The sequence below is a fragment of the Pseudoliparis swirei genome, chromosome 17 (genome assembly GCF_029220125.1).
Source record: "Pseudoliparis swirei isolate HS2019 ecotype Mariana Trench chromosome 17, NWPU_hadal_v1, whole genome shotgun sequence".
Classification (NCBI taxonomy): Eukaryota; Metazoa; Chordata; class Actinopteri; order Perciformes; family Liparidae; genus Pseudoliparis; species Pseudoliparis swirei.
In genome coordinates, this window is record NC_079404.1 from 20,613,506 (window position 1) to 20,625,312 (window position 11,807).

General features: G+C 43.6%; 2 protein-coding genes and 1 long non-coding RNA gene across 4 annotated transcripts in view; 1 reads left to right on the forward strand and 2 right to left on the reverse strand.

The window, feature by feature from the left end:
- LOC130206994 (glutathione S-transferase omega-1-like) overlaps positions 1-532 on the forward strand; it is a 7,969-nt gene extending 7,437 nt beyond the window's left edge. For both annotated transcript variants that reach the window (XM_056435337.1, XM_056435336.1), the window contains exon 6: positions 87-532. In XM_056435337.1, coding sequence (XP_056291312.1) covers positions 87-237 — 151 coding nt within the window. In that variant the 3' untranslated portion in view covers positions 238-532. The remainder of the gene's footprint in view (positions 1-86) is intronic.
- Positions 482-7,266, reverse strand: itprip (inositol 1,4,5-trisphosphate receptor interacting protein). Its single transcript, XM_056435335.1, has 2 exons — positions 7,179-7,266; positions 482-3,024 (listed from the first exon to the last, which is right to left on the reverse strand). The coding sequence occupies exon 2, from the start codon at positions 2,955-2,957 to the stop codon at positions 1,362-1,364; it is 1,596 nt and encodes a 531-aa protein (XP_056291310.1). The 5' UTR covers positions 2,958-3,024; positions 7,179-7,266; the 3' UTR covers positions 482-1,361.
- Positions 7,267-9,326: 2,060 nt separating this feature from the next.
- On the reverse strand, positions 9,327-11,369 carry LOC130207220 (uncharacterized). The gene is made up of 2 exons (XR_008834256.1): positions 10,573-11,369; positions 9,327-9,999 (listed from the first exon to the last, which is right to left on the reverse strand). It is a non-coding gene; the product is annotated as an uncharacterized LOC130207220 (long non-coding RNA).
- Between the last annotated feature and the right edge of the window lie 438 nt (positions 11,370-11,807).

An 11,807-nucleotide genomic window follows, 5' to 3' on the forward strand; every position in this document is an offset into this window, starting at 1 on the left:
ACGTCCGATGGGTCACATTTCATGAGGCCGCTTGATGTTCATGTGTTGTAGTTAGGCAAATGATTTGATTCCCTTTGTCTTTTCAGATGCCTTGACGGCACACCCGATCTGACGAAGTGGGCGGAGCTAATGTTGGAGGACGAGGCTGTCAAAGCCACAATGCACAGTGTGGACACCCACAGGGCCTTCCAAAAGACCTACGCGGAGGGGAAACCCAACTACGACTACGGCCTGTAGAAAAGAAGGGCTCGAAACATCAAACTGCACCATTTATTATTCAGATCCATCTTTTTGATTATGTGACTCTGGGCTCATGTCTGTGTTTCTAAATTTGATAAACTAGGAAAATATAGTAACTGTGATGACTATAAACTTGACATTGAAGGGGGAAAACATTTTTGCTGGCCATTTATTTTGTGATTGATCAGAATAGTACAAACAATAATGGAAATGTGGTTCAGTGAAGAAAATCTGACTCAAGTGTTGATCGATCTTTCTTTAATAAAAAAACGGATGAAATGACTGACCTGAACTTTTTGTCTGTTATAAATAATAACTACATTAGCACCCCCCCCCACACACAGCAAAAATGTAACCGGCAAAACATTGCGCAATTATTAGCTGCACATCAGATCTGCAACAGTAGGAATGTTAAACAAAGCACTGCTATAAGTCTTCTTTGTTAAAATGCTCTGAGAAAGTGCATTATGTATTCTTTGAAAAGGTAAAATGCATTTTTAAAAGGATCATCTTCCTGTGTCTGAAAGGCAGACAGATTTCCACTGGAAAACCTCTCCAGCAGGTCACGCGATAAAAGAAGCAATATGACTCCAGTAACAGTCTTACAGATTTAATTAATACTCACTTAAATACACCCATCAAATCTTGTGCGACTATTTTACAAACAGAACCCACTGTTGAATTTCTGCTCCAGTATTGTGTAGAGTCACACATAGGGACTCCTTGTCAAGTGAAGAAAGCAGCATCAAAAAAACAAGAATTCATGTCAAGATATCAGCTGTAACAAATAACGGTGCACCTTCTTCATTTGACCAATTGTGCAACTAATTGTAACATTGAACGATATTTAACCCTCCTGTTACCTTTAGGGTCAATTTGACCCCAGGCTGTTTTTCACTGTCAAACATAAGAAATATCAACTTTAATATTTAAAGGGCTATTTAGGTAGTCAACAAACAAACAAAGTACCTCACACTTAAACTTGGAAAACAATATTAATTCTCATAATTTTCTGGAGGTTTTAATTGCTGGGGTCAAATTGACCCCGAGGGTAAAATGTCAGTAAATGTAAAGGCAACAGGAGGGTTAAAGATAGTCACGATAACAAATATGGCCAACGCTCACAAGCTTGCGTCCGGCCTGTGGTGCGGAGCGCCGTTGGATGAGTGCGACGTGTACTCTCGTAGGAGCACGGGAGCGTTTCTCAACATCTCGTGGAAATGCCCGACGGTCGCTGCATAAAGTTCCCTCTGCAGCACCAGAGACCGGAACAGGTTGACGGGCTCTGCCTTGCGAAACATCTCGGGGACCTGGACTTCCTCCGGCACGTTCCTGTTCCCGATCAGAGCGTGGTGAAGTCTCTTCTCGTGTAGGCTCCTCTGCAAGAAGCCGAGCACGTCCCGAAGCCTGCGCTCCGTGCTCCCGATGCTCCACGCCGACGCCCCTTCGGTCATCAGCAAGTGCAACAGCGCGGTCTTCACGTGGTAGTTCGTGAGGCCGCTTTTCCCCGTGAGCTCCGTCTGCTTTCTGTGGAGGAAAGTCACAATCCGAAGGCAGTGCAAATGACAGGAGTTTTGCGGCAGGCGCTTCGAGAAATGCTTCAGCAAATTCCTCTCGTAGACGGCGAAAGAGAGGGGCCAGCATGGGTCAGGAGCGCCGTCGCTGTCCGACGGGAAGCGCAACACGAAGTAAGCGTCCGTGTCCTCCAGCCGAACCGCCGGTATGACGTTCAGCACGACCACTTTGCCCGAACGGAATCGGATCTTCAGAGCGCCGGCGGCATCCAGGTTGCGGAAATTGAGCTCAAAGTCGTATTTGTAAGAGATGCGTGCCCACGCTCTGGTCACCGAGATCTGAAACCACTTCATGACTTGATCTTTGGCCAAGAAGCGCGTGTTCCCGGCGCACAGCGGCTCGTCTCCGAGCGGCTCGTCCGTGCCGTGCAACAGGCAGAGCACGTCGTCTCCCAGGTCCGCGGCGCCGCAGAGGCAGCCCCGCTCGCGCTCACGGGTCACTTTGATCCTGCCGCAGCCCTGCATGTCCGGAGGCATGTCGCCGGAGGGGCCGCACCACAGGTGGAACCGGAAGGAGTACGGCTCCGGAGGCGAGAGCGGCACGATGAGGTCGCACATCAGCGGCTTGCACACCTTCCACGACTCGAACATGCTCCCGACGCCGACGAAGTCGCCGACTTCCATGTCCGCCCACCGGTCGCACACGCTCCGGAGCGATTCCAACAGGTCGTCGGCAAAACCCTCGACGAACCCCCTCACCCTCCAGTTTTCACGCGCCGACGCGGAGGCGCAGTCGTCGCAGAAGTTGCTCAGGGCGTCTTTATCCAGCACCACCGTCCCGGCGGTGACGGATCCGCCCTCGGAAAACACGTCGTCGTCCTCAACTGGCCGGATTGCGGCGTCGGCACCACCCTGCGACCGGGACACCTCGATGGCGAAGAAGAGAACGACAGACACAGCGCTCCAAAAGTACCAACTAGAACCTTCCTCCGAGCGGGTTTCTTCCGGCTCTTCCTCCGGCCGCGAGAGCTCTTCCTCAAACCTCGCCTGCTCCATTTTCAGCCGCTCCTCATGCTGCCGCATACGAGCCACCAGCTCCTCGTCCTGCTCCGCGAGCGTGGCGTTCTCTTGAGGAAAGCGCAACGGGTGGTTTAGTATGGCGGCGGCCACCACCATACACACTCGTGCAACGGCCCCCTGCATCTTCAGCTGGTTTCCAACATGCACATTTAAGCACGCCGCAGGCGTCCGGGCAGCTGCAGCTCAGATCCTGAAACAAAATCAGCAAATTGCAAAATTAATGAATATATATATATATATATATATACACTACCGTTCAAAAGTTTGGAGTCACTTAGAAATGTCTTTATTTTTCAAAGAAAAGCACTGTTTTTTCAATAAAGATAACATTAAATTAATCAAAAATACACACTATAGATTGTTAATGTGGTAAATGACTATTCTAGGTGGAAACGTCTGGTTTCTAATGAAATATCTCCATCGGTGTATAGAGGCCCATTTCCATCAACGATCACTCCAGTGTTCTAATGGTACATTGTGTTTGCTAATCGCCTTAGAAGACTAATGTCTGATTAGAAAACCCTTGTGCAATTATGTTAGCACAGCTGAAAACAGTTATGCTGGTGATATAAACTATACAACTGGCCTTCCTTTGAGCTTGAAGTTTGTAGAACAAAATTAATACCTCAAATATTAATCATTATTTCTAACCTTGTCAATGTCTTGACTACATTTTATATTCATTTGATAAATAAAAGTGTGATTTTTCATGGAAGACACGTAATTGTCTGGGTGACCCCAAACCTTTGAACGGTAGTGTATATGTATATATACATTCAGGCTGTCAATCGATTTAAAAAAATTTACTAATTAATCGCACATCTTGATTGCGATTAATCGTGATTAATCGCAATTAAAAGTTAAAAGTTAAAAGTTCATTCTTTTTAAAGACCAAACTTCACACAGAGCTGTGTTTCAAAGAGGCTCCTACCGATAAAGTGCCAGCGAGGTATTTAATATTGTGGATGATAAATTGTTTCTTCAGTGAAACATCAGATTAGTAAAAAAAAAGAAGTATATTGAGACCCCATTGGTCCTGTCATCTTTAACACTGAACAGCAGAACCAGTGGCCTTGGTGACTGACTGACATTCACATATGTCACGTTAACCCTCTGGAGGCTGGGGGCATTTTATACATTTTACAACAACAACAACAAATTCACCTTTTAAAGGCGTTTGCATATGACACATACCCACGTGTTCTACATCAAACATTCCAGAACAATCTCAGCTCTATTCAATGAGGCTCAGTTGTCCTGGTGCCGTGTTCTCTGCTCTCTGACTGACAGGCTGCTATAGAGCCTCACCTGTGAGGTGGGAGGTCCTTTGTGATTTACTGAGTGTTCATTGGTTGTTTTTTCCCAAAATGTTGACAGACAAACGGATTGACCAATCACGTTGAAGGTTTCGTGTGACGAGTTCTTTCCGCGCCGCGTCACCCGACACGTCGCCCCTCCGTTCCTCTGTGTGTCAGAGGAGCAGACGGGAGGAAGGAGGAGCAGGAGGAAACCCGACTGATTCATCCACGAGTTTAAAATGATTTCTGCTTCTTATTTTCGCAGAAAAATAATTGTTTTAAAAACGGAAACAGTGTTAAACCGTACTGCCGCGGTTTGACACCGGAAGTAAACAAAGTTGCGTTAATTGCGTCAAAATATTTTAGTGCGTTAACGCAGCCAAATTAATCGCATAGATTAACGCGTTAACGCTGACAGCCCTAATATACATATATTTAAAAACTGGTATTTTTGTAAAACGCTCCAGCCCCAAGGGGGAAGCACAGATTGTGCTTCTAAATATAGAGGCAGTGGGCTGAGGGAGACAGAGTGACGCACTCGTCAAGTATCAGCAACATGGGAGGAAGGAAGATTGGTCCCTTTGGTCCCCCCCGTCTCTGATAACCCTCTTTACTTACCAACAGTTTGCCTGTCGGCATTTACATCCTGTTCACATTTTGTCCAAAATAAAATCAGCAACGCCTTCCTTGTCCCAAAAGAAATAGATTTTATCCAATGAAATTCAGCTTGTAAGTGAAATAATGTGGGGAAACACTTCCACTGATGTTGTTATCTTCCTTCCTGGACGTCAGATAACCGACATGACATGCAATATATTGCACAGAAGAGGAAATTACACACGTTTCTTGCTTATGTTCCAAGCTTTTAGTTGACAACCAACTGTACACTGCACTGGTGAGGAGGGACTGCATCTAGATATCACATTATAATCTTTAAAGGAATACAATGCCTTCAGCAAATAAGTGAACAAGAAATGGGAAGTACACGCCCATTATGATCTCACTGCTATATCATGAGAATATGAGCTGTTCTGTCAGACTTCAGCTAGAAAATGACAGCAGTAATGGGAGTGTGTGTGTGCGGCCACACACCCAGAGAAACTTCCCCTGACTTACTCATCGGGCTGTTTTACAACACTTACATGGTTCAGTCCATACAAACAAACATCAGGCCCGACAGAGGAGGCCTGTGCTGCAATACATTCAAAATCATTTGAGATCATCGATTGTTACGGAACATGTCAACATAAACTGAGCCGGAACCCTGAGCTACTCAGACAAATACACTGGTAAAAATAACACTACGAAAAAGGAACACTACCGTTCAAAAGTTTGGGGTCATCCAGACAATTTTGTGTCTTCCATGAAAACTCACTTTTATTTATCAAATGAATTGAAAATTGAATAGAAAATATAGTCAAGACATTGACAAGGTTAGAAATAATGATTAATATTTGAAGTATTAATTTTGTTCTTCAAACTTCAAGCTCAAAGGAAGGCCAGTTGTATAGCTTATATCACCAGCATAACTGTTTTCAGCTGTGCTAACATAATTGCACAAGGGTTTTCTAATCAGACATTAGTCTTCTAAGGCGATTAGCAAACACAATGTACCATTAGAACACTGCAGTGATAGTTGATGGAAATGGGCCTCTATACACCTATGGAGATATTTCATTAGAAACCAGACGTTTCCACCTAGAATAGTCATTTACCACATTAACAATGTATAGAGGGTATTTTTGATTAATGTTATCTTTATTGAAAAAACAGTGCTTTACTTTGAAAAATAAAGACATTTCTAAGTGACCCCAAACTTTTGAACAGTAGTGTACATAAGTGTTGTGCAGCTGGTCGAGTTGGAGGAGACTTTAATTGACGTGGGTTGAACACTTTAAAGAGCCATTCTTCATTTTAAATATTTTTTGGTATGAAACATCTTAATCTATAATATAGCCAATAACTACAGCTGTCAAAGAAATGTAGTGGAGTAAAAAGTGCATACTATCACTCGTAAAATAAAGTGGAAATGGAATTAAAGTCAGTGGTGTTCAGTAACTATGTCACTGGAGCAATCGAGCACTGTACACGAGTACAATTTTAGGTACATTACTGGAGTAATTACTGAATATTATTCTACTCAACTACATTTCAGAGGGTATGATTGTAGCAGAATCAGTGACTTCTTTTAAATCACTTCTTAAAACCCATTTTTTATAGAACAGCTTTTAATTGATCTTGTACTTTTATGCAGCACTTTAGTTCCCCTAATTTAGTTTGTCTGTTTTTTTGTATTATTATTTTAATATATATATTTTTTTTAATGTTATATTTGTTTCTTACTATTCTATTTGTTTTGCCTTGACTCTCTGTAGAGCACTTTGTACACTTTGTTTTTAAAAGGTGCTATATAAATAAAGTAATTATTATTATTATTATTGTACTATAACATAGTGATATTATTATATCATAGATTAATATCAACCTTCACCAACTGCAACACAAAAGTGATGTACGCATTGCTGCACTGGTAAATAAAATAACAAACTAATCAGAAACTGATCAGCGTGCATAATGAGCACTTTTGATACTGCAAGTTTATTTTGATGCCAATACTTTCTAAATGCAGCTACTATACTAACAATACTGTAACAGAGTACCTCTAAACCGTGATATTACTACTTTTATTTGAGGATCGGATTACTTTTGCACTTATTGGAAGTACATCAGCATACATGTAAAGTCTTCCAACACCCACTATGACGTCACCCACACACACACACACACACACACACACACACGGCCATCGGTTACCACCTCGGTTGTCAAAATAGTGACCCGCTCATCATGGAAACGTCTGCCACATTATTCCAGACACATGAGTCACTGCACAGCGAACAAACGCAGCTTTATAGAAACCGTGTGGAGCTTTGAGGCGACACGCAAAACATGTAAACTTCACGCAAAGCAGTCACGTGTTGTTTTTAAACTCGCTCTCCGTTGGTGAGCAAGTGAGGATAAGAAGATGAAAGAGGAGCGCGCCTACCTCGGAGCTGTCCTCTGTCTGCGTTCATGGTGAACCGCTGGATGCTGAAGGCCCTCCGGAGAACGCAGCTCATCCGACTCATGAGAACACCGAGGGAAACATGTTCACATCTTATTTCCTGACGGTGCGCTCCACCCAGAAACGGAGACCCCGCCCAGGGGCCCCTCTCCAGCCTAAATATGACCACTGCAGTCTGCGAGGAGCAGGCACGTGCAGACATTTTGGGGGGCAGGTGCTCAAACCCAAAAGAAGAGCACCCATTGCCCCAAAAAAATGCTGACAGAGTTGAAGCATTAGCAGCACTATACTGATGATGCTGTCCTCAACCTGCGTTTCCTCTAAATGCCCCGTCGGATATTAAAACACATTTCGGGGGACTTGATGACCGAGAGAGTAACTTGTATTCTTAAATACTGATGAATGAGAAAAAAGTGCGCTCCAGCAAAAAGGGCCCTTTTCTCATCCAGGGCAAAAGGGCAGGTGCTTGAGCACCACTAGGGGTCTATCTGTGCACGTGCCCAGCGAGGAGCATGCATATGTGCATATTATTAATGATGTGCACATTGGCATTCAAATAGTTGTGTCCAGTATTCTGATTTGTCTGAATAACAACATTTACTGAAGTCACTCATTACATGTTACATTACATGTCATTTAGCAGACGCTTGTATCCAAAGCTTACAATAAGTTGTTGTTGTGTATTTTATTCAGGCAATCAAATCAAATGCAATAAAATATTATCCTATATAATATACAAAACAGAAAGACTGAAAAGGTATAGGTAGAAGCAAAAAATGCTTATGTATTCCTATCCTAAATTAATATCAAATAAATCAGAAAATGAATATCAAATAAAGAAAAAAAAGTGCATTCAACCAAGAGTACAAACTAAGAACAACAAGAATACAGAAAGACACACTCACTGTGTATTGTACTTATGCTAGGCAACACATTTTTTATTGACTTGTAGGCTGCATTGTTATGCTCTTTTTTTTTATCCATTTGAATACAAAAAAATAAAGATATGACATTGTAGGACATATTTTTGGAGGAAGTGTCCAGCAACAGTTGCCCAGAGGTTCTTTGAGTTGTTCCCAGGTTTGGTGTGAAGTGACTTCACACACGCCACCGAAGCCAAATTCAGTTTCAAAATGACTCGCATCTTAAGATTCACATGTGATGAGACATCTGTTGAACTTCCTGCGTGCAAACCGTAACACGTAAAAAGCTAATTACCTTCGCATTGAAAATGTGGAAGGTTATGTGTGACACGTGTCTCGCCGTCACTAGTAGGTTCCCCCCTTCAAGCACCATGGAATGAGTAGTCGGATGGTTATTCGTAATATATTTTATTGTTTCCAGACAGCAGACCGTGGCTGTGTCTACTACCGCGCACTTAACGAAGTACACTGCAATGCAGTACACTGCAATTCAGTGCACTGCATTGCAGTGTAATGCGTCGCTGATGAAGTGCTGTCTCAAATGGAACACTTACGTTAACCACTTGGCGGAAGTGACGGACGCAAATCTGTTTACGGCACCCGCGAAATTAAGCCGGGAGTGACGTATGCAAATCTGCTTGCGATACCCGAACCCTTAGTGACCAAATGAATGCACTTCTTGCCCTCTTGTTGCCCCTTGTTTACCTTTCTCCGCCCCATGTGGAAACTGCGATACCTCCACAATCGCGGCAGGAGCCTCCGCCTTCTGGCTGAAGTCGAGATGGTATATGTAAATTTAATTGTGTGATTTTGCCTTACCTTCACAGCATAGCTTCATGTAGTAGTTGCAATTAAATTCTCCTCGCTAGGTATGCTAAATTCTCAATTATCTTTGTCAGAAGTAGCCTTCTTCTTTGCAATCCACATACACACCATATGGAAATAAAACATGACAAATCTGTACATGTTTGTCCCTAGATTCCAATTAGTTTTAAGAATTATCCACTGAAATGAGTCATCATCTGCTTGAATTCACAGTAATAGGCCTACTTTGACTGACTGTACTTTTATACACATCTGTTGTAGTGAAGTTCACCCTGATACAGGAATCAATTAGCAATTGAACACACAGGCATATTAATTTGTTGTTACAAACATGCATCAATTCTAATATAAATCAGAAAACGCAATAAAAGACTACAAAACCTCAATGACAACATTTTATTGATAAAATGACTTACATATTAATATAATCTTCCCCTCCCCTCCCCACACTCTACAGCAGCCACCCAGTCCCAGGCGGCGCTGCCGTATCCATGTTGCAATGCCACTGCTGGCGTTGTATTGTGATGGCCACAGTGACATGAGGGTGGACTTCAGGCTCACCGAGAGTCATTCAACGCCCTCATGGCTGTGCTGGGCACTGACTGACCACGGTTGGGGCCCGAGATCTCCTGTCTAGTTTTTATTTTTGGCTTGCCAGCGCCACCTCCTATCGGGTGGTGGCCAGGGCCTTCGACAGGCCCCGGGCTCAGTGCATGATGCCAGGGTCCTGAATAACAGCCCCATCTTCTATGAGCAGTCATACCCTCCACCAGGATACTGTATCCTTGGGGATGGTGGCTCCCCCTGCTTGTCCCAACCCATCTGCCTCATGACCCCCTTCAGGCAGCCTGTCCGCAACCACCTCCAAGCTACAACTGCTGCCTGTCAAAGGCGAGGTGTGTTGTGTTGTGGAGAGGTCCTTCGGGATACTGAAGACGCGATGGCGGTCCATCTTCTTAAAGGCCCTGGAGGTGGATGTGAGGTGCCAGAGGTCATTGGAGCCAGATGTCGGGAGGGCAGCAGAGGACCAGCACCAGCACCTCCAGGAAACGTCTCTGGGGCAGGAAACAGAAATAGGATAGCCATTCAGTGCTCTGTCCCAGACCACGATTACATTTAAATTAATACATACATACACGGCATTAAAAAAACAACACACAACGATGATTGAAACCTACAATTATTTCTCGAAGGACAAGCTTAGATAGCTATCGTAACGGTATTAATTATCGGGCGGCGTGTGTGCAAACGTTCGCGGTGTCATGTTAACCCGTTATTACACTGAGCATATCCATTGTTAATCCATTATTAAAATTGCTATTTCGATTGGTTAACAGAACAGCCGTTGTTTAACACTGTCCGATGACTGACATAGCTATCTGTCGTCGGACTTGCCGCTGGAGCAAGCGCCTGGAGCCGACCTGCCCCGCTCGTCAAGCGGAAAGTGTCCGATAAAAGTGCACCTTCGTCGGACTGGCCGGGTGGTGGATTACCCAGCTAGCTTATCATAACTGCCATGCAGATCCAATGGCATCTAATGCTACCTAGGTATGCTCACTAATCTGAGAATGGCATGTTAGTAGTACATTGTAATACCAGTACAATGTGTAATAACCGCTGATACTTACATTTACGGTCTGTAGCTTCGTGGTCTACCGCTTGTGCTGTCCGCCATTGTTTTAGAAATAAAATGAAAAGCTGGCGAAATGGCTCCTCCTCTTCCGCTACGTCACCAAGATGGCGGCCGCTTAGTGCGAGTAGTGTCCATCGTTTTACACTACATTTTTTGCCCGTTTGCAGTGCACCATCCGGGTACTTTCAGTGCACTGAATTCTGCTGGTTTTTTCAGTGGCGCACTTCGAACACTGAAAGTCAGTGCTCGAAGTGCTCAAGTGCGCGGTAGTAGACACAGCCAGATTGTCATCAGCTGGTCTGATTGTCCTCAGACCAGCTGATGACAATCAGACACCGTTCCCTGAACCACACCCCCGCTCCACCCACTCTGCAGCCGAGCTTAAACACACCCCGCTGCCACATTATGTTTTGATCGCCGTGTATTTATTTATTTATTTGTATGCGTGTTATTCGCATAACAAAAAAAGTTTAAAACCGAATCGCATGAAATTTGGTGAGATGATTGGTTATTATCCGGGGACCATTTGATTCGATTTTGGGATCGATCGGGTCAAAGGTCAAGGTCATGGAAAGGTCAAAAACTTCTTTTTACCATAGCACGGTCAATTTTTATCCAATTGGCATGCAACTAATGCCAAAATGTTCAGAATTCAATGCCCAATCTTGTGATATGCGAAGGTATGCGCTCTACCGAGTGCCCATTCTAGTTTAACATGTGATAGTATGTGATGTTATTAACAGCTATTGATTAAATATTAACAAACCATTAACTCTGTTCCCTAACTTATTATGAACTATAAGTAAGAAAATGATCTAAATATTTCCAGATATTTATATAAAAGTGCTACTAAACTGTAAAACTACTGCATTGAGTAAAAGCCCTTCACTGAACATGTGATTTATGTAAAAGTAGATAAGTATAATCAGGGAAATACTACATCTTCGTTAGTTTCGAAATATTCTGCATCCACAGGGTGGCGCTTCATGCTTGAAATGTATCTAAAAGTGAAGGAGGGCAGGAGAGAGCTCAACCAGGGGAATAACCGCAACAATAACTTCCTTCATTATCAGACAATGACGCATCAACACTGGGAATCGTATGTGGATATTAACCTCAAACAAATACATACAATTAGACACTCTTCAAAGTGATACATAACAGTGCCTCTGTAAATGACGTGTTGTTGTTGACACTTCTTCCACAAGGAGCACGACCACCTTCTGCCTG

What these genes read in the sequence shown, in the direction of transcription:
- itprip (XM_056435335.1), bottom strand. Translation starts at nt 2,957, where the DNA reads ATGCAGGGGGCCGTTGCACGAGTGTGTATGGTGGTGGCCGCCGCCATA.